The 27500-nt window shown below is 48.0% G+C and overlaps 2 protein-coding genes across 2 annotated transcripts; one reads left to right on the forward strand and one right to left on the reverse strand.

Annotated features, from left to right (window-relative positions):
- Positions 1–395: 395 nt before the first annotated feature.
- On the forward strand, positions 396–1268 carry LOC311175191 (olfactory receptor 14A16-like; the record flags this gene model as incomplete). Its single annotated transcript, XM_084240105.1, has 1 exon — positions 396–1268. The coding sequence occupies one exon, from the start codon at positions 396–398 to the stop codon at positions 1266–1268; it is 873 nt and encodes a 290-aa protein (XP_084096231.1).
- Positions 1269–7592: 6324 nt separating this feature from the next.
- LOC311175192 (olfactory receptor 14A16-like) lies at positions 7593–27477 on the reverse strand (the record flags this gene model as incomplete). The annotated part of the gene is made up of 3 exons (XM_084240106.1): positions 7593–7767; positions 8350–8485; positions 26925–27477. 3 exons carry the CDS (start codon positions 27475–27477, stop codon positions 7593–7595), a joined length of 864 nt encoding a protein of 287 aa, XP_084096232.1.
- Positions 27478–27500: the final 23 nt, after the last annotated feature.

Here is a 27500-nt window from a genome sequence, read left to right on the forward strand (position 1 = left end):
GGAGGGGCCAGGGTCAGGGCTTCAGGGGTGCCCATGCACGGGATGTGGTGAGACGGGAGGAGACTGCTCAGGGAGGTGAGGTCAGTTGACCTCTCTGCCCTTTGGCATATCCCACAGGTGGCGTGGACAGTGGCGGCACCTGCGGTTCACAAGCTGGACAAGGCTAGCAGAGCAGGAGCTGAGATCCCTGTGGGTTGATGCTGGCCAGGGCACAGAGAGAGGTCAGTGGGGAAGCACAACACTGGTCCTATGCAGAGAGACACTGAGGGTCCAGCATTGGCGGACAATCACGGTGTTTTATTCCTCTAGACTTTCATGCAGTGATGGCTCCAGGGGTGATCAATCTCACGGCTGTGACAGAATTCGTCCTACTGGGGTTCCCCACCCAGGGGAACATGGGCTTCCTGCACCCACTGCTCTTCTCCCTGGTCTACCTGTGTGCCCTGCTGGGGAACGGGCTCATCGTCCTCATCACCACCCTGGACCGGCACCTCCACACCCCCATGTACTTCTTCCTGAGGAGTCTGTCCTTCACGGACCTCTGCCTCATCACAACCACGGTCCCCAATTCCATTGCCAACTCTCTGAGGCACAGCAGCTCCATCTCCTTCCTGGGCTGTGTCCTCCAGGTCTTCATGATGGTTATGTCAGCAGCTACAGAGCTGTGTCTACTCACAATTATGAGTCTTGACCGCTATGCTGCCATCTGTCACCCCCTGCACTATGAAGTCATCATGAGCAGGGATAGGTGTGTGCAGCTGACAGCTGTGTCCTGGATGTTTGGGGGTCTCGATGCTGTGATTTACACAGCTGGAACCTTCTCCTTGTCCTACTGTGGGTACAACGTGATCCACCAGTTCTTCTGTGATGTTCTCCAGTTAATGGCTATTTCCTGTTCAGGAGATTTAATGAGCAAACTTGTCCCCATTCTCATTAGTGTGGTCTGGGGTATCTGCTGTTTTATTTTCATCGTCATTTCCTATGTCCTCATATTCTCTGCCGTCAGGAAGATCCCATCCACAGAAGGTAAGGCAAAGGCCTACTCCACCTGCCTTCCCCACCTGCTGGTTGTGGTGCTGTTTCTCTCCACTGGATTCTTTGCTTATCTGAAGCCGACCTCAGGAACCCCATCCATGTCTGACCTGATCATATCTATGTTCTACACGGTGGTGCCCCCCACCTTTAATCCCACCATATACAGTCTGAGGAACCAAGCCATGAAGTCGGCAGTGGGGAGACTGATGAAGGGCCTATACTCCAAGATGTGAGATATCACAATCTACAATTATAAACCTTCATTAATTCAGCTTTTCCCCCTAACTCTTACATGTCATCATTTATAAGCACTGATTTCTTGCATTAGGATTATTCCCTTGTCACAAATTCATATTCTCATAATCCTCACTATATTCTAGTTTCCTAAATTGCTGCATCCTTCCCCCAAGCCCTTCCTGTGTGATATTCATAAACTGAATACAGCTCGTGGTTAAAAACTTGTATTTGGTGTAGAAAGAATGTTCTAGAACTCACATTCACCAACGTTTACATAACGTGAGCAGTGGTAAAAGGGTCTGTCCTCAGGAACACATGGCGACGGGACCCCAGTCCTGGGGCTCGGTTCCAACAGCCTGTGTGTGTCTCCACTGAGGGCCCTGTCCTCATGATGGCAGGGGAGAGGTTGAGTAGAACCCTATCCCTCAGTATTCCTCACAGGGCGTCTTCATCTAGGAGAAGTTCCTGTTCCTGTTCAAAGGACAAAGGGAAATCACACCTGACTCTGCCACTGGTGGAAGGATGGGCGCTTCCTTGGTTAGTAGGAATCTATGAGTGAAACCTGGAATGGAAGGAATGTTAATTTCTGTGATGCCTGTTTGGATGCCAACGTGACTCACCCCCTCAATGTGGTGTTTTCAAAAGTAAAGTTATATGAATTATCTTTGAAGAGCTATGTTTCAACTTAAAAGTTTTTAACTTGTAACTTGTCATTGTGTTGATTTTTAGGTTCCCTTACTTTTCCAGATTGTATCTTGATCCTCTACCGGGTCTTTTCCACCCTCTGGTAGATTACACTTAAGTTCACTTTTCTTCCACTTGGGAACAATATTATTTTTAATTATGTAAAACGTTATGCAAACTAAAGTATGGCATAGTTGCAAATTTTTTATAATCCTACACATCTGCACTGCATGCCGGTGGTTCTCATATTGTATCCCTAACACTGAGAACGTGAGCTGGGGTGATGTTCCTCCTCTCCGGAGCAAGTCACTGGGTCTCCAAGCTCTCCTGACCGATGAGCACATTTTGTCCCTGAAACTATTTATGATAATAAAATGTAGTTAATCACCAGACATGACTCGTCCATTCAAATTTCAGAATGAAAATGAAACCTGAGTTAGAAAATCACTCACAGTAATATTCCTTTCAGTGATAACCTGAGAGCACACGGCCTTCCTGGTGGTGCATTTGGTTGAGTGCAGCCCTGTGAATCTGTGCGCAGCCTCTGCACTGCGGGTTTGAATCCCAGTCAGCCAGGGAGAAACCCACATGGCGCGTCAGACCTCTCAGGTCTCCCAGTGCTCCTCTCAGCAGTGTTTTCAGTCCATCTGCCTGTTCTGCTCCCTACTCTGTCTCTGGTGAATTCTCTCACCCTCCCATGCCTCTGACTGTCCTCCAGTTCTTGTATAAGTAAATAAATCTTAAAAAGTACACATGAGATCCCAGTCCAATCCACTTGCGATATGACGTCATTATGTGGTCAGATTCCTGTTGATGCATTTTCTGTTATTCCTTGAACAAATCCAGTGAGTGTCTGTGAGGATGTTCCATGAGTGTTTCATCACAACAGCATGTTAATTTGTTATTTGTTCTTATCAAGGAGGACACTCATTTTCACTATTTACTGTTTTCACCATGGGTCACTATTCACTCCACCCCATGCACCAGTGTCCACTCAGAATCTACTAAATGCCCTTCAGTGCCCGGCCCCTCCGTCCACACTCCTACTCTCCTCCCCTGTTCTGTCTGCTAATGAGCAAATTTTTGCACTCAGTCCAACATTTCCTTTTGCTGTTGGCCACTGTAATTTATTAATTGTTGACTTTTATATTTTAATCCACAGATGGGTGAGACCAGCCAATGTCTTTCACTTTTTGACTTATCTCACTAGCATACGCTCTCCACCACCACTTTGGTCCCAAAGGGCACTAGTTCACCTCTTTATTAGCCGTGAGGTATTCCATGGAGTGTGGACACACATTATATATTCTCTCCTCTGTCCACGGCACTTGGGTTGGGGTCATGGCCGGCTATAGTGGACAGTGCTGCTGGGAACACAGGTGTGCATGGTCTGCACTGTAGAGTCTGCAAATCTGGGGCAAATACCCAGATGAGGTTGCTCCATCCTGTGGTTGTCCTGTTGTGAGTGTCTGAAGACGTCTCCACGCCATTCCCAGGACAGGTGAAAGGCCTTTTCTCCCCCTCCCTCAAATTTACGCTGTGTCCAGTCTCTGGATTGGTCCCTTCTCACAAGTGACAAGTTTGAATTTCTATTTTCCTTATTATTAGAACAATTTGGAATGTGTTAAAAATTTGCATTAGACAAACCCTTAAAATTCCAGAAGGAACACACAGGGGCTGCCCACTGCACACTCACCCCACAGATGAGCTTGGGGACACACGCCAAGGACCAGGGAAGAAGAGCACGTAGGAACAAGTGGCCCCCCACACTAGAGAGCTTCTGTGCCTCAGAAAAGCCATCCCCAAAATGGGTTCCTACACTGGGAGAAAATTGTGCACATCACACATCTGACAAGGGGAGTGTCCAAAGTACACAAAATCTACAAACCCAGCAACAGAAAGAGACACCCCAATCCAACACGGCCTCAGACCCCCAGAGACATTTTCCTGGGGGAGTTCAGGAGCCCGCAGCCTCTCACACATTTTATTCAGGTTGAAAACTTCTCGGCTCCTGAGCGCGTCCACCTGCCTCACACCTGCAGGACGTGAATGTGCCTCGATATTCACAGGGGCCGGCTCGTGCTGCATTAAGTCTCCTGCATTCCTGATACTTGCTTTAGATTTTAATATTGAATATACTCTGAGTCTCCTGAATTAGTTGTGTCAGGTGATTTCCTGCAGCGTCTGACTGTTGCAAATTTATCCTCTTCATCCATCCCACTCGCTGTCCTCCTGTCTCCCCACAGAGGCCTCCCAGGAGACAGAGCACCTGAGTCTGCTTTCTGCGACTCACTCGTGGACACCTGGGGCTGGATGCTGCTCAGCCAGGATGGGCGAGAAGGACGGACATTCCCTCGTTTGCCGAGACACGACAACAGTCTCGGTGACCACGCGGGTTCCCAGTTAACCCCACTAGTAGCTCCCTAGCCCCTGACTCTGTACCTTCTCCCTGAGCCCCTAAAGGACACCCTGCCTGGGCGCTGACACCACCTGCCCTGCCGACTGGGCGGCCTGCTGAGCAGGATGTAAGAGGGTGTCCTGTCCCGGGGGGGGTCAGCTCCAGGAGGCATCCAGGGCCACCGTCAGTGTGGACGGTCACTGATCAAAGGTGACTTGAGAAACCACTGACCGCGCCGTGCTCAGAATAGCGATGCCCCAGGGAGACACAGGCGAGCCTTGGGGGCCGCAGGCTGCCCACTTGCTCTCTGAGCTCAGAGGCGACGCCCCTGCTGGCCTCTGGGCGCCAGCCCCATCTGCAAGCTCGCCAGTGCGCCCACTGCCCCCAACCCCTGACCCCGGGCCCCACCCCACACCAAGCTCACAGCACCCACGCATGTCAGGGAAGCGAGGGTCCCCACCCGCAGCCCCACAGTGTGGCCTGCACAGACCTGGGGTGAGCTCGTCCGGGCCCCTGTCTCCTCAGAGCCACCGGCAGATGGTACTTCTATCACACAAAGGACACATGAGACAAAATGAAAGAAGTTTCCTTTATCTTGGATGAAAAGAGACCATGGAGTATATTTACAAGACAAAGGAGATGATTTCAATGGCAGAACATGTAGGTCCCTAAACTGCATCTCCCTCACCCTCGAGTCCATTAGGGAGAAACCCGCTCACATGCCTGGCCCAACTACTCTCCCTGGACGGCTGCCGGCTCGGGCCTGGCCCCAGGGCATGAGATGGCTGCTGGGCCAAGCCCTGGGCGAGGTCTCTGGCGCCTGCAGCCCGAGGCTCGCTGGCCAGGGCGGAGGGATGTGTCCCGGCCCCGCGTCACGAGTCCATGTGCTTGTCACCGGTGGGGCCAGCTGATGCCCATGCCTTAGAGCAGGTGGTGCATGGGAAAAGTGAAATCAGATGTGCCAGGGCCGGGACAGGAGCCCGGCAGGAGGGAGATGCCACAGTGACCATCCTCAGACCAAACCTCAGCTGGGAAGTGAGAGGGAGCCACAGAGGGCGCCGTCCCCGATGGCCAGTGCAGTCCTCACAGTGCCCACTCTCAGGGCCGGTCGCCCGGTCAAGGACTCAACAGAGAGGGTGGCGGGCAGTGTCCTCAGGAAACGGACTCAAAACAATTGGCCTCTGCAAAGGAGGCAGGGAGAATGATGCACCCATGCCCACTGGGAGTCTCAGCGAGGGGGACACTGCCTGTTCCACACTGATGGGCGGGGAAGAGAAAGCGATGATGCCTCGGCGGGGGCAGGTGGACTCCCAGACACGGGCACGAGGACAGTGACCTGCATCTCAGGTCAGCCCCGTGGGCACTAGTGGGAGGAAGCGGATCTGGCAGTGACCAAGGGAAAACCTTTGGGCCTCCTGCTACTGGAGGGAGTCCCCTGAGGTCACACCACCAACTGACATCAGTGCTGGCCTTGAGTGACTGGAGTCTCCTCAGTCTCCGTGAGTCCTCATGTCCTTCTGCCCAGTCTCGGTGTTCCAGGGGTCCTGCCCACAGGTGCAGCCCAGGGCACGGCGGCTTGGCTGGGCACCAGCCCTGCGTTGACTTGCCATGTGTACCCAGCCTGGCATGAGCCACAGGAGAGCAGGCCTAGGGCACTCCCTGTCATCATGGAGGCTGCAAGCCCAGATGCAGCTGCTGGACCCATGTCTCAGCTCAGCAGTGAGGCGCCTGCATCCAGGCCCATATACCCTGAAGTGCTTAGGGCAGGCAGCGTCAGGCCCACCAGAGCTGGCTCTGGCTGTGCCTCCCCTGAGCAAACAGCCCAAGAGCCTGCCCTGAGCTCAGGGCAGTTTGGGTCTGGGCAGGTGCCGGGGTTTCACTTGGGAACAAGGCGCCAGGATCGTCAATGAAACACACGGGCAGTGCCCTCCAGAACTGACAGGGCTGAGCTCTCACCAGATATAGGCAGGGCTGGAACCCCTGAGCTCTGAACATGGAGCATCCGATGGGAGCTTCGCCAACAACAACAAACAGTGAGCGCTGGAAACCATCCATCAGGCTTGAAGGTGGGACCATGAGAGGATATAAGCCGCGTGGGAGCCAGCCCAGATGGATAAATTGGCTTCAGAAGAGGATGCATGTGGCGGCCTCAGAAGAGAAGCATGAGCTGATGGCTGCACACCCTCCCCAGACAGAGTCTTCACGGCTTCAGGACCTCCATAGACTTGAAGATCCCCAGACAACTCCGCAGAGGCCCTGCTGCTGCACCTCCCTCAGGCCCTGTCTCTGGCATCTCCTGCAAAGAGCGTTTGGGCCTCAGCCTGGTCTCTGCTGGCTGTTTGCAGGTGGTGGGCGCCAACACCCCAAGAGCTGGAACACTGGTGTCGCTGGCATCTCCCGCGGGGCCTGGTGCTCACCTGCCTGCTCTCTGGGAGCTGGCGCTGGTGTCTGGCCACCTTGAGAACTCTCGATAGCCCAGCCATGTCTGGCCCAGCATCTGGTGCTGTCCAGCCTGGTCTGCGGACTATTGCTGTGGGCTTTGCCCACGCGGGCTACCTCCCTGGGACGTGGGGATTTGATCTCGATCCCTGGGTTCCCCCGTGCTGACCCCTCCCTGTCCTCTGCCCATGACCATGGACCCCTGGGTGTTGCCAGCCACAGCCCATGGGCCCATGTGACGGGGCATCACCTGCGTCCCTGAGGTGCAGGACACCAGGGCCTGAACGGGACTGGGGCCAGTGGACCCGCATACCTGGCGGGGCTGTGCGCCAGCCAGAACAGAGGGGCGGGGGCATCCACTTCATTGACAGGCCCCTGGGAGGGAGGGCCTCCCCTCATTGTGTGCAAGAAACTCCAGAATCACCGTCAGTTTTGGGGGCTGCAGCTTCTGGGATTGCTCGTCAGGGCGGGTCCCTCACGCTGGCTGCTGCCTCCGCCTTCCCTCCAGCGCATGCATGGGAGGGTCCCCAGAGTGCCCGCCACAAGCTCGTTTGTTGTATATGACCCTGACCTGGGGGGCCTGTGAGGACTTGGGGAGACCACACCGGGAGAGGGTCCCCCACTCTGCGATGTCAGAGCCCGAGGCAAACCCACCGCGAGGACACGCCGGAGAGCGCCTCCATGGGCCTGACCCCCATTGTAAGGTCACCACCAGCCTCCGTCAGACACACCCATTTACATGTTGTTCCCTTTCCAGGCGCTGAGGCAAACAGCCTTTTCGAATAAAATAATTCCCGTGTCAGAAGACCAGGTGCTTCCCCGGCTCGCTAATGGGGGTATCTTGGTTCCCATCCCTACCTCCCCCTCCCGCCTCCATGCCCCGTCCCCCCGCCAGGACCAGGGGTCCCCCAGGGTGGTGGCAGCTTTCCCGCTCCCTGTGGATGGGCTCGTCCTGGCTCTGACACTGGGGCCACCTGGTCCCCGTGGGGTCGGGGGAAATGGGGCTGAGGGGGGACCAGGTCCTGCCTGCGTGGCCTCCTGGGCCTCTGACACGCCTGATCAGGTGGCTCATTACCGGGGCTGCCGAGAAGCCTACGGGGACAGGACAGCGGCCCGGGGAGGCCACTGAGCAGCACGCGAGGACGCGTCAGGCCAGGACGCAGGAAGGGGAAGTCACAGACCCCACAGCGGGTCTGTCTGTCGGGGCGTCGGCGGGGACCAGGCAAGAGTCCCGGGCTTGGGAGCCCCGAGCGTGTGGCTGTTGCCATAGGGTGGACTGTCCCTCACGCCCTGTCCGCGGCCGCACCTGAGCCCCGTGGAAGTAGCTGCAGAAGAAACCACCTCAGCTCCTCGGGGGAGGGAGGGGCAGGACAATGACCAGGAGGACAGGATGGGAGGTCACTCTCTCAGCACATACGAGCAGTGGCAAGGGCCGGAAAGTCATCCGACAGCAACACGGGGCAGGGACTCCCCACCCACTGCTCTGATGAAGGACGTGCATGCCGACCAGGAACCAAATGGGGCCATCAGTGTCCACTTGGTCCCAATATGCACACCTGGAGCTGCGACTGGCCAGTGTTTTGTAGGGACTGGGGGCTGAGACCCCACAGGCTAGATTTGGGGCATCCTTGGCAGTGCATGTTCCTGAGGGCTCTTGGGGGTCCTTCTCCTGAAAGGTGCATAGACTGGGGCCTGGGAATGACAGAGGAGGGACGGGCTCAGGGTTTCAGGGGTGCCCATGCAATGGACGTGGTGAGACAGGAGGAGAATGCTCAGGGGGCTGAGAGGTCAGTTGAACTTTCTGCCCTTCAGCATCTCCCACATGCGGCATGGACAGTGGCGGCACCTGCGGGTCACTGAAGCTTGAGAGGCCGAGCAGAGCAGGAGCTGAGATCCCTGCCAGGGGTCGCTGGTCAGGGCAAGGAGAGAGGTCAGTGGGGAAGGACAGTGCTGGTCACCTGCAGAGACACACCCTGAGTCACGCACTGGCTGATGGTCCTGGCGTTTTATTCCTCTAGACTTTCATGCAGTGATGGCTCCAGGGGTGACCAATCTCATGGCCGTGACAGTATTTGTCCTCCTGGCGTTCCCCACCCAGGGGACCATGGGCTTCTTGCACCTGCTGCTCTTCTCTCTGGTCTATCTGTGTGCCCTGCTGGGGAACGGGCTCATCGTCCTCATCACCACCTGGACCGGCACTTCCACACCATCATGTAATTCTTCCTGAGGAGTCTGTCCCTCACGGACCTCTGCCTCATCAGAGCCATGGTCCCCAAGTCCATTGCCAACTCTCTGAGGCACAACAGCTCCATCTCCTTCCCAGGCTGTGTCCTGCAGGTCTTTGTGCTGGTTATTTCAGCAACTGTGGAGCTTCACCTGCTCACGTGGCCTGTATCTAAGAGCTTCGAAACTGAGAAGTGGGACACAAAATTCAGGGTGTGGGATCCCCACGACGGTGGGCCACAGGGAAGACATGGCACCCCCACGCTGCTGAGGTTTTCCAGGACACCCCCACTCTGTTCCCTAGACCTAAGGAAACTGGAAAAGAAAGATCTCTGGCGCCACCTAGCGACCAGAGCAAAATCACCAACATCCTGATAGTTGGAAACCAGGGATCCCAAAAACACACTCAGGCTCTGAGAAAGGATGGGCCATGCAAACGGGGCTAAGAAGGGAAATAAGGTGTGGAGCAAGACCCCCATTCTGGAACTGAGAGCTAGGCGCAGGATCCAGGATGAGGGACGTGCCATAGCAGCAGGCACTGCAGAGTGACAGCCAGCATTTTGGATCTGATAGCCCTGCCACGGAGACCTACAGCACAGAATTCAGGTCACGGGATCCATATAGCTGTGGGCACAGCACCCGTTGAACATGGGGCAGACAGAGCACCCAGCTTGAATAAGAGTCCCTGTGTTGAGGTGCTCCCCTCCGCCCCTCCTCCATTTCTCAGAGAACCACTGGGAAAAAGCACAGGTCAGCAAGTATGGTCTCTGAGGCAGTAATCAAAGCACTCCCCAAAGACAAAAGCCCAGCCTCAGACAGCTTCACAAATGAATTCTACCAAATGATCAGCAGTGAATCAGTGCCTATCCTACACAAACTATTTCAAAAAATTGACAAAGAAGGAATACTACCAAATATGTTCTATGAAGCCGACATTGTACTAATACCAAAACCAAACAAAGACAGCATAAAAAAAGAATATTAGAGGCCAATATCCCTAATGAACACTGATGTAAAATTCCTCAACAAAATCCTGCCAACAGAATCCAGCAATGCATCAAAGGGATAGTACACCACGATCAAGTGGGATTCAGTCCAGGGACACAAGGATGATTCAACGCATGAAAATAATGTAATCCAACACAGTAAGACATCAGTGTAAAAAATAATAATAACAGTACAAAACACAACAAAGTGGGCCTCCCGGGTGGTGCGGCAGTTGAGTGCTGGGCTGTGAAGCTGCCCACAGCCTCTGCAGCACCGGTTCGATCCCCGGCTGCCGACGAGGGTCCCACATGGTGCGCAGACCTCTCCTGCCGCCCGCTGCTCCCCTCAGCAGTGTACCTCGGTCCTTCTGCCTGTTCTGCTCTCTGCTCTGGATCTGGTGAATTCTCTCACCCTCCCGCACTGCTGACTGTACCCAGTGCTTGTATAAATAGATAAATAATTCTTAAAAAAAAACACAACAAAGCAAAATCAGACAATTATAAATCAGAGACACCCTGCAGGGGAGGAGGAGGGAGAGGGATCAGAGGGAGGGAGGGAGGAGCAAATGGGACTGAGGTGATGGTGCACTGTGCCTTGGGAAAGGAAATTCTATGGGGACTCAACCTGAGGGGGTGGGGGAAAGCAAATATAGTTTCAAAATAAAAAAAAATATATGTATTGTAAAATGTTAGAGTAAAATAAAAAAAAATTAAAAAATTATAACAAGAAAAAGTCATGAATTTCTGACTCCCTTTATTGTCATAATATTTTAGGGATGAGGGTGCGTTCCTTCCCTTTTTTAAACAATTAGCAGTATTTTAAATTTCCTTTCAGATTTTTCCCACTGCCCTCTAAATACTTCCATTAAATGTGATTTCATGTAACATTATATACTTTCAACTCAGAGTGCTAAATGTTAAAAAATTAGTTATAAAACAATAATTGCCCTATATACCCTAGGTCAGAATATTATAAAATAATAAATACATGAAAGATAATAATCTGTGGAACACCTTAAATTAAGATTATCCCAGAACAACATGGCATTCTGAAACTGAGCTATAACCACCTTTATAATTTATTAGTTTTCATTAATAAGATGAATATTCTAGCTACTGTTCTCCTGAAATACAATATGCATTTTGAAGTGACACTGTGTTGTAAAACATTGTTACCTCAATAAAGAAACAAAGTCACCATTGGAAACAAACACAATAACATAAATATTTCATATTGAAATGCCAACACTTTGATGTATGGGTTAAATGAAATGTCAGTAAATTAAAAATTTAAGATTTAAAAAACTTACTTTTTAAAATTATTTGACAGACACCTCAGTCTGGCGTGATGTGCCCACTGTCCCAGAAGTTTGCTTCCCACAAAATTCTTGCCTTCACAGAGACAGAAGGAAAAGCAAACCTCACTTGATGTTTCGGTCACCCGCTGCCCTCTGCTGTGCTGGCCTCTAGTGTCTGGTGTCCAGGCCTCTGGCTCACAGACTCCAGCAGACAGGCCGCAGGGCTCACTATCTCCTTCTCCTACTGCCCCCCAGGCCCTGACACCATCCCCAGGTCCACTTCTTCAGGGATCTCACCCTGAGAGGACCAGGTGTCCATTGTCCCTGTGGACTTCTTAATGGTGTCCCCAGTAATGAGCCTCCTGAGTCATCAGCACAGCCAGGGGGTCACAGGAGACTCCACAAGCAGGACTGTGTTTCCCCCTCCTCAGGCTCCATCAGCCTCCAGTGAGTGGCCATGGGGACCCAGGTGTGGCCCTGTTATCAGAGCCACATCCACAGGGAACTGCAAAGTCACCCTCATCCCCTGTGCTCCCTCACGGGGAAACCTGCAGAGGCGGTTGTGAAGAGGTTGGGGAAGGAGGAAGGGAAATAAAGTAGGATGGAACTAAAGGAGGAAGGAAAGTGGGAGGGAAGACAAAAAGAAATACAACATAACTAAATAATAATGGGAAGAAAGCAATCTTCTGAAGTAGAAATGGTTCATGTCATCACAATTTACCATGTGTGTGTTTTTGTTTATATTTTGATGGTCCATTCTCAGCATCACAAGTATTATTTGAATCTGAATCGCTACTGCTGGTGAGTTTGTCCTTTATCTTCACAAGTAGAGGGGCCATTGCAGTTGGAGTGGTTCTTGTGTATAGTTCTTCATGGTTTGAGATTCCTGGGGTTTGATGTCATGACCATTGTGTCTTCAAATACATGGTAAGAGGCCTTTTGTGGGTGGCCTTCACTGTGTGAAATGCTTTGGAATTCAGAGTGATGCTGCCCTTATACCACCTCATCTCTTGGTTTACATACACACATACCCAAAATTCTCTGGGCCCAGGTGTCCACATTCACATGCACATGTACAAGACTTTGGGTGACAGCCACAGAGGCTAATGGCAGGACGGTGGGAAAAGCCTGACCTTTACCTCATATACCCTCCAATCCACCACTTCAGGATTTTTTTACTGCTCCCTAGTGCCTGGCACAGCCACCCTGTGGCCCTGGGAGTGCCGGGCAGCAGATAAGTTGGCTTTAAGCCACCAAGGACGACAGGCCCATCCTTTGATCTTCATCTCCTGTGGTGGGCAAATGATTCTGTCCAACCCCAGGTCCCAAAGTTCTCCGCCTTCTGGCAGGATTGTTTGTGCAAGTCAGTAAGTGTCATCTTTGTCACTGAAGAAGCTCCAGATGATGGATGGGGTCCCCTTTTTTTTCCTGACAAGTCTTCTGCCTCAGGGGTATGGTGGGCTGTGCCTTACAGGGTTTTCTTCTCCTCCCCACAAGGCCCGAGATGATTCCCAGGGCTTGTTCTCCATCTCCCAGACCTTGTCCACCTTCTGTACCCCTTCAGCATATTTAGCTCTTCTTGGACTTTGGCCACCACCTGTCTCCAGCAACTCTGATGTTGTCTTTCACTCCATTTGTAGATGCCACTTGGTATGTCTGCTCTAGGAGTCATATCCTGCCAACTATGCCAATTGTTTTTCAAATATCCAAAGCCATGTAGGTTCGTTGTCATCTCTCACAGATGCAAAGATAATTTTAGAGACTTCAATAGATATTTACAGAGCTTTCATGCTGTATCAGGGAACAGACTCAGGTGTACATGTACAATCTGTGAAGATAAAATGAAAACGTTGTAAAGTATATATTAGATGTGATGAATTAAATCACTATAATTTGTATCACTCAAAAATCACAAGGAAACAGTATGACAGAACTAATCCATCATTATTAGTTTATATTATGTAATTATAAAATTATGAACTAGACTACAGCTATTCCATGGAAGATGTGCTAATCTCTGGGGAGTTAACAAAACACATTCGAGGTCAGCCAGTGTCATGACATGCAGGCAAAGTTCAGGAGCAGGCATGGTTTAGAACCCCAATAACATCTGCCGACAACTCTGCCCGGAAATTGGGTGTACTCCTTGGCAATGTCTATGTTGGTTTCTTACTCACTTCTTGATTGGGGTGTCTGCTTTTTGTTGTTGGGCTGTGACATACATTGTATGAATGGAAACCAGCCCCATGTTAGATGCATTATGTGCGCATATTTTCTCCTAGTGCAGGGGCCTGTTTTTATAGTGGTTTATGAACTCTCTAGTGTGGTGTGGCACATTTGATCCTGGATGCTCATTTCTCTTGTCCTTGGGGCCTTGGAGATATGTCCCCAAGTTCATCTGTGGGGTGGATGTGCAATAGGGTGACACAGTTCCTCAAGTATTTATGGCTTTGTCACATCCAAATCTTTAATCCAAATAATATTGTTCAGTAGCTCTAATTATAAGGGGGACAAAAACACAAACTAACACTGCAATGACTTGTCACCAACCCCTATGAAAATGGGCCAATCAAAAAGACTGAACACAACTGATGTTGTGTGGATGTGGAGAGAAAGGAACTCTCACCTCTGTTGGTGGGAATGTAAGTAGGTAAAGCCCCTACGAATATGGTTTGGAGATGTCCTAAGTAAATAAAAATGGGAATCCCATAGGAACTAGCAATCCCTTTGCTAAGTTTTTATCCCAGAATATGAAAACTCTACACTACAGAGACACTCATGTGCACTGGTGTCACAACAGCACCATGCACCATTGCAGAACCAGCCCCAGGGCTTTCAACAGAGGAGTGAATAAAGTAATTGTGGGTCCATAGTCAGTGGAATTGTACACAGCGATTAAAAAAATCAAAGCATACGTTTGGGACAAGGTGAGTAGAACTTTAAGTCATCTTGTTAAGTAAAAAAAAAAAAAAAACAGATAGTGAAAGACAGATAACAGTTGGTCTCACTCATCTGTGGGATAGAAAATACAGAAAACCAGGCATCCCTGGTTGCCCAAGGGGTTAAGATGCAACCTATGAAGCTAGCCACAGCCACTGTAGCACGAGTTCGATCCCTGGCCAGGGAGATATCCCACGTGGCAAGCAAACCTCTCCTGCCTCGTGTGCTGCTCCCCTCATCAGTGTATTTCACTCAGTGCACCTGTTCTGTTCTCCACTCTGTCTCTGATGAATCATCTCACCCCCACAACTCTGCCCTGTGCCCCAGTTCTTGTATGCATAAATCAATCTTTAAAAAAAAAGAAAATACAGAAAACTGACATTACAAAATACAGCAAAACCTGTTTGCACTAGTGAATAAATTCACTGTTACCAGTGAACTGGGGACAGGAGGGGGATAAGGAGTAGAAACAAGTGGGCATTCATGTGGGTGTTCCCTGGAGTGTGAGGGGAGACACACACACACAGAGGGGCAGAGATACAGCCCACAATAAGAAAACAGAGATGTGACAATGAGTGTTTCCTTTAAGTGGCAATTGTTAATTAACATGACCCCATGTTACCCCACTCCTGAAGTCAGATCCTCTTCTCAACAGAGTTTAGAGTTTTCTTCAAAGGAAAGACAGAAAGCATGTAAAGGACGTGAGCAGAGAGTGATGAAGTCCCGGGAGGAGAAACATAAGATCAAGGTCTATCATTGGAAAGATTATTAACTTGAGAGATTTCCTGACATACATTTTATTCTGAAATCTGAATGGAGTCAGTCTGGTCATTAACATACATTTTTTTTAAAGAAGTATTTTCTGGAGGGAGTATGTTATCATCCCTCAGGAGCATTTGGAGAACCAGTGACCTGCTCCAGAGAAAATGCTTGAGCGAGGAGCATCCCCCCAGCTCATGTTCTCAGAGTGGGTAAACAGTCATGAGGCCTCAGGGTTTATAGCACAGAAGATTCTGGAGAATAAAAATTCATAAATATTGTAGTGTTTTACTTCATATAAAGTTTTACACCATATGAAAAGATAACAAGGTTCCTGAAGTAGAAAATTAGTGAACGTAAGTGTTATCTAAAAGAATGTCAAGTAGAAAACCTGGTAGAAGAATTAAGATACATTTGGAAAACTCAGTGAACCTGAAAATGAACACAACCACATCAAATATCTTTATTTTTTATTTTTGTAAAGATTTATTTATTTATTTATTTATTTATTTATTTATTTATTTATGCAAGCACTGGGTACAGTCAGAAGTGCAGGGGAGTTAGAGAATTCACCAGAGCCAGAGCGGGGAGCAGAGAAGGAAGAAGGACTGAAGTACACTGCTGAGGAGAGCAGCGGGTGGCAGGAGAAGTCTACGCGCCATGTGGGACACTCCTCAGGTGGCTGTGGAGTAGCCGGGGATGGAAACAGTGCTACAGAGGCTGTGGGCAGCTTTGCAACCCTGTGATCAACTGCTGCGCCACCGGGGAGGCCCAACATCAAAGGTCTTAACATTAAATTTTGAAGTAGAAATGCACTGACTCAAAAATAATTCATCTACTTTAAAAAAAGAACACTGCATCACAGGAGTACAGTGTGATAGGTTCAAGTCAGACGTCACAGAAAATAATAGTCACGTCCATGACAGATTTCAGCCCCAGACTTCGAGTCCCTGGTCGCCTTCCAACTCCCACCTCAGGCAGATTCATGGCAAGTGTAGTTGCTACTACGCAAACATTGAGCAGAAACATGAATGTCTCTTAGAGGAAGATGCCCCATTAGGAATCGTGAGGGTGGGAGCATGCATTCAGCTGTCCCCTCTGCTCACCAGAAGGACGGGCCTCAGTGGAGACACATGCTGAGTGGGAACCGAGTGCCCAGATCCTGTGACCGGTTCTCCCAAGAGAAAATAACTTGCATCTTGTCACTGTTAGTAACTGTTGGTGACCTCTGAGTTCTGACTTCTTTCTGAGTCGGAAATGTGTGACTTCTTGCAAACTTTATCACAGTTTTTTATTAAAGGTTTATTTATTTATTTATACAAGCACTGGGTACAGTCAGAAGCGCAGGAGGGTGAGAGAATTCACCAGAGCCAGAGCGGGGAGCAGAGCAGGCAGAAGGACTGAAGTACACTGCTGAGGGGAGCAGCGGGCGGCAGGAGAGGTCTGTGCACCATGTGGGACCCTCCTCCGGTGGCCGGGGAGCAGCCTGCAATGGAACTGGCACTGCAGAGGCCACGGGCAGCTTCCCAGCCCAGCGCTCAACCGCTGCGCCACCAGGGGAGGCCCTTCATCACAGTTTTTTAACATGGCGTAGATTTCAGGCTATGAGATTCACTTGGGGAAGGGTTTTGTGAAAGGCTGTATTAACTTACAGAACAAACTTTAAGGAAAAATATGAGAAAATAAGTTTCTGGCAAAGCAATAATGTTAAGAGAAAAGTCTATCTGGAAATGAGGATATGTAAGAGTTACAGGGAAACCTGAGTACAGCAGATTGTCAGTTTGTTGGCCTGGACGGGAGCAAAAACGGCAGAACCGCATCCCGGAAGCACGAGTTGCTGGGGTCCCGACACCTCTCGCTGTCCCCACATCCCGCCGGCCCCTCCGGAGCCTGCAAGTCTGACTTGCTGCTGACTCCGTGGACGTCGCCTTCACGGGGACAGTCCCGCCTGTGAGGCAGGATTGAGGCGCTGCTCGCAGGGTCTCAGGGAACCCGTGTGGCGCAGACTGTCGCGTCTCGGCCCACGAGGGTATGTCCGCCCCTCCCGAGGTCCCGGCGCACAGGGTCCAGCCCAGGCGCCCGCGGGTGCGGCTCAGAGACAACTCAGGGGCGCGTCCCCCGGAGGCCCAGTGGGGACAGGGGGCAGCGGGCGGGCGGGATGGAAAGGACCAGTTTGCCACCGTCAGAGCCGCAGGAAATAACCAGACAGAACTAATTCCAGATCGATTATACTCACATGATAAAATGATAAAGAAGCACAGAGGAGGTGAGAGATTGAAAGTCGCGCCCACCAACACCTGTGCCTTCGTGGAAGCACGTTCACGTCACTTCAGACATGGAGACAAGCTCTGGGGCAGGGAAGGTTTAGACCCTGAATAAAATCTGCAAATGACTCTGCAGGGCCACTGAGCGTTTCTCCTAGAAAATGCCTCTGGGGGTCTGAGGCCCCGTTGGATTGGGGTGTCTCTTTCTGTGCTGGTTTTGTAGGTTATGTGTACTTTGGACACTCGCCTAGTCAGGTGTGTGATGTGCACAATTTTCTCCCAACGCAGGGGCCCATTTTGGGGATGGCTTTTCTGAGGCACAGATGCTCTCTAGTGTGGGGGGGGCACTTGTACCTACATGTCCTTGTTCCCTGGTCCTTGGCGTGTGTCCCCAAGTTCATCTGTGGGGTGATGTGCAGTGGGCAGCACCAAGGTGTGCTTTCTGGTATTTTAAGCCCTCGTCAATGCAGATTTTAATCCATTCCAAATTGTTCAACTGTGCTAATTATAAGGAAAATAGTAATCCAAACTGTAATATATTGTCACCTGTGAGAAGGGACCAAGCTGGAGACTGGACACAGCAAGGAGGTGAGGAGAGAGAGAAAGGGCCTCTCAACTTTGCTGGTAAAACAGCTTGGAGATGTCTTCAGACAATGAAAACAGAACCACCACAGGTTGGACCAACCTCTGCAGGTATTTGTCCCAGATGTGCATACTCTCTGATGCACCATGTACACCTGTGTTCACAGCAGCACTGACCACTGTTGCTTGCCATGGCCCCAACCCAATTGCTATGCACAGTGGAGTGAATAATAAATAATGGGGGCCCACACACAATTGAATACTACACAACTATTAAAAAGGTGGACTAGTGCCCTTAGGGACCAAAGGTGGACCTTGAGGTGCTTATGCTAGTGAAATGAGTCAAAAAGTGAAAGATATTGGCTGGCCTCACCCATCTGTGGATTATAATATAAAAAGGCCAATAACTGAGAAAATATAGTGGCAAACAGCAAAAGGAAATGTTGGACTGAGTGCAAAGCTTAGCTCATTATCAGAGGGAACAGGGAGAGGGAATGGGGAAGAGATAGGAGTGTGGATGGACAGGGCGGGCACTGCAAGGCACTTAGTAGCTTCTGAGTGGACACTTTTGCAGGTGGAGGAGTGAAAAGTGACCCACAGTAAACAGTGAAAACAGTAGAAAGTGTAAATGTGTGTCCTCCTTTTATAAGAACAAATAACAAATTAATGTGACAGTGTGATGAAACACTCATGGTAAAGATCCCTTCTCAACAGACACTCACTGCATTTGTTCAAAGGAGAAATAGAAAATTAAGAGGAATCTGACCAGGGAATGATGTCATATCCCAAGGGATGGGGACTGTGCTCTCATGCTATCACTGAACGAATATTACTGTGAGTGATTTTCTAACTCAGGTTTTATTCCGAAATTTGAATGGACGAGTCATGTCTTGTGATTAACTATATTTTATTATCATAAATAGTTTCATGGACAATATGTGCTTATCTGTCAGGAGAGTTTGGAGACACAGTGACCAGCTCCGGGGAGGAGGAACGTCAACCCAGCTCACATTCTCAGTGTTAGGGAACATTGTAAGAACCTCCGTAGGTGCAGTGCAGATGTGTAGGATTAAAAAAAAAAAATCAGCATATACCGCCAGGCTTTAGTTTGCATGATGTTTTACATAATAAAAAAAAATAAAAACATAGTTCCCAAGTATAAAAAAGTGAACTTAAGTGTAATCTATAAGAAAATTGAGAAGAAATAGTATAGGATCAAGATACAATATGGAAAACTAAAGGAACCTAAACACAATAACAAATTAAAAATTAAAAATTTTTAAGTAAAAATGTAGTTCTTCAAAAATAATTCAAATAACTTTACTTTGGGAAACACCACATTGAGGGGGTACAGTCACATTGGCATCAAAACAGGCATCATAGACATTGATATTCCATCAATTCCAGGTTTAATTCATAGATTCTGACTAACCAAGGAAGGTTCCATCCTTCCACCTCTGGCAAAGTCAAGTGTGGTTTCCTTTATCCTTTGAGCAGGAACAGGAACTTCTCATAAAGGAATACACCCCATTAGGAATTGTGAGGGATGGGGGTCCAACACTAAACTGTGCTCCCCTCCCCTCCACAGAGACAGGACCCTCCCAATGGGGACACAAACAGGCTGTGGGGACTGAGTGCCAAGGACTGGGGTCCCATGACCTTGTGCTCCCAAGAACAGACCCCCATTTACACTGCTCATTTCATGTAAAGGTTCATGATATGTGAGTTCCAGAATATTCCTTCCATAGAAAATTCATGTTTTTAACCATGAGCTGGATTCAGTTTATGAACAGAACACAGGGAGGTGGTTGGCAAAGGATTTCAGGAAATTTTAGGAAATAGAGGTTTATTGAAGAATATGAGAATATGAATTTGGGACAAAGGAATAATCCTAATTAAAGAAATTTATTCTTTATGAATAACATGTTAAGCATGAGGGGGAAAAGCTGAATTAATGAGAGGTTATAATTTTAGATTTCGATATCTCACATCTTGGAGTACTGGCCATTGATCAGTCTCCCCACAGCCATCTTCAAGGCTTGGTTCCTCAGACTGTATATGACAGGATTAAAGGTCAGGGGCACCATCGTGTAGAACATAGAAATGACCAGGTCAGACGTGGACAGGGTCCCTGAGGTCGGCTTCAGATAAGCAAAGCATCCAGTGGAGATAAACAGGACCACAACCAGCAGGTGGGAAAGGCAGGTGGAGTAGGCCTTGGCCTTCCCATCTGTGGATGGGATCTTCCTGACAGCAGAGAAGATGTGGACATAGGAAATGATGATGAAAATAAGACAGCAGATACTCCAGACCACACTAATGAGAATGGGAACTAATTTGCTTATCAAATTTCCTGAGCAGGAAATAGGCAATAACTGGGGGATGTCACAGAAGATCTGGTGGAACATGTTGGACCCACAGTAGGACAAGGAGAAGGTTCCAGCTGTGTTCATCACAGCATGGAGACCCCCACCCAGCCAGGACACAGCTGTCAGCTGCACACACCTGTCCCTGCTCATAATGATCTCATAGTGCAGGGGGTGGCAGATGGCAGCATAGTGGTCAAGGCTCATCACTTTGAGCAGGTGCATCTCTGTAACTGCTGACATAACCATCATGAAGACCTGGAGTACACAGTCCGGGAAGGAGATGGAGCTGCTGTGCCTCAGAGAGTTGGCAATGGACTTGGGGACTGTGCAAGCAACCCATGGTCCCGTGATCCCGGCTCTATTAACAAGGGCCTCTGCGAGCAGCACACAGAATGGCTCTTCGCTCAGTCACAGAAATTTCAGATTGTTGTCCAGGATTATGTTGGATCATTCTTCTCTTCTACCCCACCCAATAAATGTGTTAAATCCCCAAAGCTTCTCCCTCGTCATTCCTTCAATGTTATGGTCAGTTCTCCCATCCCCAGGTTCTCTCAACCCTTGTGGACAGCGCCTCCACCCCAGGCTGCCGAGTCATGGTCTGGCGCCCAGGCTGCTGCCCCGGGGCCGAGTGCCTGCATTGTGCCTTCCCCTTCAGCCCCACGTGCTGAACTAGCAGCTGCTGTTTTGGCTCTTTCTTCATTTTCTTCACAGTCACTTAACATCATTTCTGACTCCGCATCTGTTACCTCCCGGTTCAAGACATCCCCTCTGATCTTCTTAGTACTAATAATGATGAAGCCCTATACAAAGGTCAGCACTGTCCAGTCATAGTCATATGAGCCAAACCTTACAAGGTTTCTTTCTGATCAATCAAGTGCAGGAAGCTTGATCACTCTGGGAATTGTGTGCATCAAGAGGTATGACTGGGAATGTCCAGGGGGTTGAGGACGGATGCATGAACTTACCCCCAACTCATGCATCATGAGGTATGATTGGGAACACTCCGGGGGGCAAGGACCGATGTATGAAAAGGGGCCCCTGAAGCTGATCAGTTGATAAGATTAGGACCGTGCCCGGGGTGGGAGGGGCTGGGATCTACTTTCAATGACAACACTTGGTCATCAAGGTGATAACATGGTCAGCAGACTCATGTCCCCCAAGCCCTAGATAACATTCCTGAGTTTCACCCATCCTTCTCTCCCTGTCCTCCTAATGCACATAGCTGATGCTCTATGATTGTTCTATCAATAAAAACAGCCAGGATCTTACTCTCAGCAGCATCCTGCCTTGTGCAGCCTGCTCCACGACTCCCGTGTCTTCATTAGTGTGGTGTTGCACAACACAACATCCACAATCAATAGAAAAAAATGTACTCTAATTTCAAACTGTACATAATAGTCAGCACAAATGAATTAAACACAAAACATAAGAGGTGGAATTGTAACAATACTAGCAAAACACGGGAAAGCATTATTTACATTGGTGTCGGGAATGATCGTTGGAAAGTGCTACCAAAAGCACAATCCACAAGAAAGAAAAGGATTACGCCAGGCTCCATGAAAGTGCAAAGTTTCTGCAGGGCAAAGGGAGTAGCATCAGCAGAATGTGAAGGCATCCAGGGAGTGGGAGAAAAGTTTGCAAACCATATATTTGATAAATGATTAATATATAATGAATAAGGATCTCGTACATCTCAAACCATATATTTGATAAATGATTAATATATAATGTATAAGGATCTCATACAACTCAACAGGGAAAAGCTAAATTCCCCACTTCAAAGTGACAAGGAATATGAAAACACTTTTCTAAGCCTTTTTCTTCTGTTCACTGCAACACATTGTTTCCACTGGGTTTCTTCTGTCAGTTAATATCAAGTTAGTTTTCCCTTTGCTTTCAAATCAGAAGCTTCACACACTCCCTGTGCAACACCAGTTTCTTTGTTCATCATTGGAGGTGGGACGATGGCAGGGGAGTCTGTGTCATGGGCAGATATGGTGCGCAGCTGAGCTTCCTTGGGAAAGGGATGCAGAGGATTTGAAAAGTCTTGAATACTCGTTTTTAAAGGAGTCGGATTTTCCAGAAAGGACTTCCACCCATTATTATACCATTTTAATATAAAGCTGCTCATTTGAATTTTGTAAAATATCTTGAGATGCAACCAAGGGCTTCAAGATAGAGTCTTTTTTCCAATGAAGACCTCTATTATGGATAATCGCCCCCCTGCCACCACTTGCAAATCCCGGTGTCTCCAAGGCTGCTTTCTGCTGCCACCTCCATCATTTTGAGAACTGTTTCGCTTAAATGTACTTGGTTTTCATTCCTCTTGGGGAACTTTCTAACTAGTGCTTCAATCACATAGTCTCTTAATTGGCTTGTCTGATCCATTTTTCCTTTATTCAATGTTGGCACTAAACATGCTTCAGGGACTCAGGCATTCCTGCCAGGTTACATGATAGGAAATTGTTCATAATCAGCCATTATTCTCTTTTTTATTTGTGCAGTAACAGTTGCAATCCCTCTATTATTTTTTATGTTATTCAGCTCCTGTCTTTTTCCCCCTGGTCTCACTAAGGGCTTGCCTATCTTATCTTTCAAAGAAAAGCTCTCTTTTTTTGTGGATTTTTCTACTATTTATTTCATTTGTTTGTTGCACTGACATGGGGGTTTGTGTCTCTTTATTGTCCAATATGCGTGTATCTGTAGAGTGGAATTACTGGGTCATAAAACATTTATGTTCCTAATTTTTAAAAGAAACCTCCACAGCTTTCCTCATGAGGGCCCTGATCTGTACCCTCACTAGCAGTGCCCAGGCGCTCCCTTCTCCACACTTCCCCTGACTCCTACATGACAGGCCGTTGTTGCCTTGTGATTTGACTGTGTTCCCTGGGGATGAGTGATGTCAAGCACTTTCTCAAGGGTCTGTGGCCATGTCTGTTCAGATCGTCTGCCTGATATTCAGTGTGATTGTTGAGACTTTGCTACAGGGTTTATAAGTTGTTAATATTTTTGGAAATTATGTCTTATCAAATATATAATTTGCAAATACCTTCCTCCATTTGATAAGTTACAGTTTCATTTAGATGATGTATCATACTTCTTTTATTTAATGAAAATATTTCATGATTTTTAGCTATTTTCTTAAAATTAGCTAAGAAACTATGTTAATGTTCAATATATTACCTTTTCTTGAGACATGGTTCTCTAAGTCCCTAAGAGTCCAGAAATGTTATTACATGAAGAGATTTATCGTGCTAAACAGCCATATTGCCTAAAAATACTTAATGAAAATGATATTTTGGTCACTTAGACACAGGTTTTTTTTTTTCTATACATTGAGCCATGTCTCAGCCATGCCACAGCATGAATAAAAGGGGCGCTCAGCACAGCCCCAAAGAAACAGACTCTATGGAGCAGGGAGGCACCTCCCAGTACAGGTTTCCTACAGCCTGGGTGACACTGCTCAGGGAGAGGCAACAAAGGTCCAGGGGGGGCTTGAGGCGGGGGTGCGAGGGGAACTCCCGTGCACCCTGATGACCTCGGGGGCCCATGCAAGGCTGGCCACGCTTGCCCAGACAGAGCTTCACCCTATGCACAACACCCCATACCGGGGCTGTGCTGTGTTCACCCGCTAGGCTTCCTGTTGGGGTGCAGGGGGAACCCCTGTGTGTCTGAGCACACCTCAGTGACCTCCGTGACGTGGGGCTCCAGACACAGTGTCCACCAGGCACAGGGACCCGTGAGCCTCACTGGGCCTCCCAGTGCGGCCCAGGCATATAATGTGAAAACTTACAATATGTGTCTCATAATGGAGTCATGACGTCAACTTCTCTCTTACATTTTGCCAAGTCTCCCCTTCATCAATCTCCCCACAGCTGACTTCATGGCTTGGTTCCTCAGACTGCCCTCTATATTCCAGAGGTCTGTGCATCTGTTTTTGTCCCAGTGCCATGCTGCTTTAAGTATTAGAGCTTTAGTGTATGAACTGGAGTCTGGAATGTGCTGCTTCTGTCACGCGTCCTCATTTTTGTCAGGATTTTTGGTTGTTGCATATGCATTTTTGTAATGTTTGTTTTATATCCTTGGAGAATGCCACTGAAGTCTTTATTGGGATTGCATTGAATCTCTAACTGCTTTGGGTCAGATGGGCATTTGGTAATGTTGATTCTTCCAAGCCCACAGCAGGGAATATCTTTCCATTTCTTTGTCTTTTCTATTTCTTTTAACAATGCCTTACACTTTTCCTGTATCTTCACCTCCTTAGTTGTGTCTACTCCATGGTACTTAGTCTCGTGGTTATAAGTGGGATTGTTTTCTTCACTTCTCTTCTAGTTCAATTTTTGGGTATAAGAAGACAATTGATTTTTGTGTGTTGATTTTGTAATCTAACTACACTGAAGTGGCTTATTGATTTCATTTGTTTTTACAGTGGAACCTTTAGTGTTTTTAGTGTGTATTAATATGTCCACAACAAATTTAATTGTGCTTAAATGTTTAAAGCCATACAACCTAGAGACAGTTAATGTTTTATTAATTTAAAATTTTCAATTCTGTTATACAAAGGTGACAAAAAGAATAGTCTTACTATAGTCTTAGTATAAATTTATGTCTTAGTATGAATAGTCTTAGTATAAATTTATAATAGTCTGATTCAGCTTCTTCATTCAATACATGTTTTGAATTCTCATTGTATCCCATAACCTATTCTTATTATATTCCATAACTGTGATTGACGAGTAAGCTATGACAGTATCAAGAATTAATATTAAGAAAGTTATTTATCAATTGATAAATAAAAATGCCAGTGATTTAAAAGAACAGTAGCAAGTTGTCAACCTAGATGTTTATATATCGAGTTTTTGCCATCTTTTAACAATTCCTGGCTGCCTCCAATGTGACATTGTGCCCACATTGGACTTGCCTGGGATGAAGGCAAGCTCAGCCTGATTAGCATATGAATGTCTGAGAATGAGTTAAATGTGTGATATCCAGTTGGAACTACATTTTATCATGAAATATTTTGGTGTGAAATTTTCAAATATTGGACGTCACAAATGGGCAAGCAGGGGTCAATGCTGTCAGTAGACAAGAGCTGAGGCCAGACAATTGTCACACACTTGGGCATTTCACTTTCCAAGTTTAAATCTTCAAATTCTTTTTTTTTAGATTTATTTATTAATACAAGCAGTAAGTACAGTCAGAAGCACCGGAGGGTGAGAGAATTCATCAGAGCCAGAGCGGGGAGCAGAACAGACAAAAGGACCGAAGCACAATGCTGAGGGGAGCAGCAGGCAGCAGGAGAGGTCTGTGCGCCATGTGGGACCCTCACCCGGCGGCCAGGGATCGAACCAGCGCTGCAGAGGCTGCGGGCAGCTTCACAACCCAGCACTCAACTGCTGCGCCACCGGGGAAGCCCTTCCTCAAATTCTTTATGTCTTTACATCTACACTAATTGATAGCATTATTTATGATATATAAATCTGGTGAGTTTTCTCATTTGAACAACTCCATATGGAAACACAAACACTCTGAGACCCCATAATAATGTGCCCAAAAAGATATTGCCCTCAAATTCCCAGGCGTTCTTTGTAATTAAATAAATGTGGATAAACACACGTGTAAAGTGTGGCGTGATGTTGTGAGTGCCATTCCTTAACTATTTCTGGAAATATTAGAATATTGTGCAGTCCACTGGCTATTATTTTGTTTTTACCATTATAGCTTCCTAAGTTCCTTTATTGTTTCTTAAAAAAAAAAACATACCCATTATATATTCGTAAATTTTTAGCGATTATACTGCACGTGAAATTAACTGCTTTCACTCACTCTCTTATTTCTTGTGTCCACGGTAAATGCCGTCAGCACCCACACGAGAGCTTCCTGAAGAGTCTCTACCACATCAGGTGTGGTCCTTATCAACAGAAGGTCATGACTATTCAGATTCTACTGCAGATCCTAAGGCCTTATTTATTCTGTGAAGGCCTCACTCACTAAGTAAAGGGGACTCCGTCCTATCCGTGATCCCTGATCAGCAACATGAAAGGGGAAGCACCATAGAGACTTGAGATGCTGCCCCGTGAGAGAAATTCTGCTGACGACTGAGATGAAGCCCAACCATTGCCACTCTTGGCAGGGAGCACAGAATGGAGAACAGTAAAATGATACTGAGGTCCAATCACTCCATTACACACAGAATACCAGAGAACATCTCAGTGCTAAAAAGAGCAAAATTTAAGCTATAGGAGTATATGAAGTATCTTAAATATAATTTAAAAATAAGCATATATTTTTAATTATACAATGGAATTAAATATAACTATAAGAATATAAAGAATGATGAAAAATTTAAAATAAATATCTTGTAAAAGAGTCATGAACACTTCTCCTCTATTACATTTTGGTGAGTCTCCCCTTCATCAGTCTCCCCACAGCCGTCTTCAAGGCTTGGTTCCTCAGACTGTATATGAGGGGATTAAAAGTGGGGGGCACCACCGTGTAGAACATAGAAATGACCAGGTCAGACACGGACGGGGTCCCTGAGGTCGGCTTCATGTAATCAAAGAGCCCAGTGGAGAGATACAGCACCACAACCAGCAGGTGGGGAAGGCATGTGGAGTAGACTTTGGCCTTCCCTTCTGTGGATGGGATCTTCCTGACAGCAGAGAAGATGTGGACATAGGAAATTATGATGAAAACAAAATAGCACATACCTAACACCACACTAGTGAGAATGGGAACAAGTTCGTTCATCAAATTTCCTGAGCAGGAAATAGCCAATAGCTGGGGGATGTCACAAAAGAACTGGTGGACCACACTGGACCCACAGTAGGACAAGGAGAAGGTTCCAGCTGTGTTCATCACAGAGATGATTCCCCCAGCCAGCCAGGACACAGCTGTCAGCTGCACACACCTGTCCCTGCTCATGATAACCTCATAGTGCAGGGGGTGGCAGATGGCAGCATAGCGATCAACGCTCATCACCGTGAGCAGGGTCAGCTCTGAACCTGCTGAAAAAATCATCACGAAGACCTGGATGACACAGCCCGGGAAGGAGATGGAGCTGCTGTGCCTCAGAGAGTTGGCAATGGACTTGGGGACGGTGGCTGAGATGAGGCAGAGGTCCAAGAAGGACAGACTCCTCAGGAAGAAGTACATGGGGGTGTGGAGGTGCCGGTCCAGGGTGGTGATGAGGACGATGAGCCCGTTCCCCAGCAGGGCGCACAGGTAGACCAGGGAGAAGAGTAGCGGGTGCAAGAAGCCCATGGTCCCCTGGCTGGGGAACCCCA

This window comes from Talpa europaea (assembly GCF_964194135.1).
Source record: "Talpa europaea genome assembly, chromosome: 8".
NCBI classification, from domain to species: domain Eukaryota; kingdom Metazoa; phylum Chordata; class Mammalia; order Eulipotyphla; family Talpidae; genus Talpa; species Talpa europaea.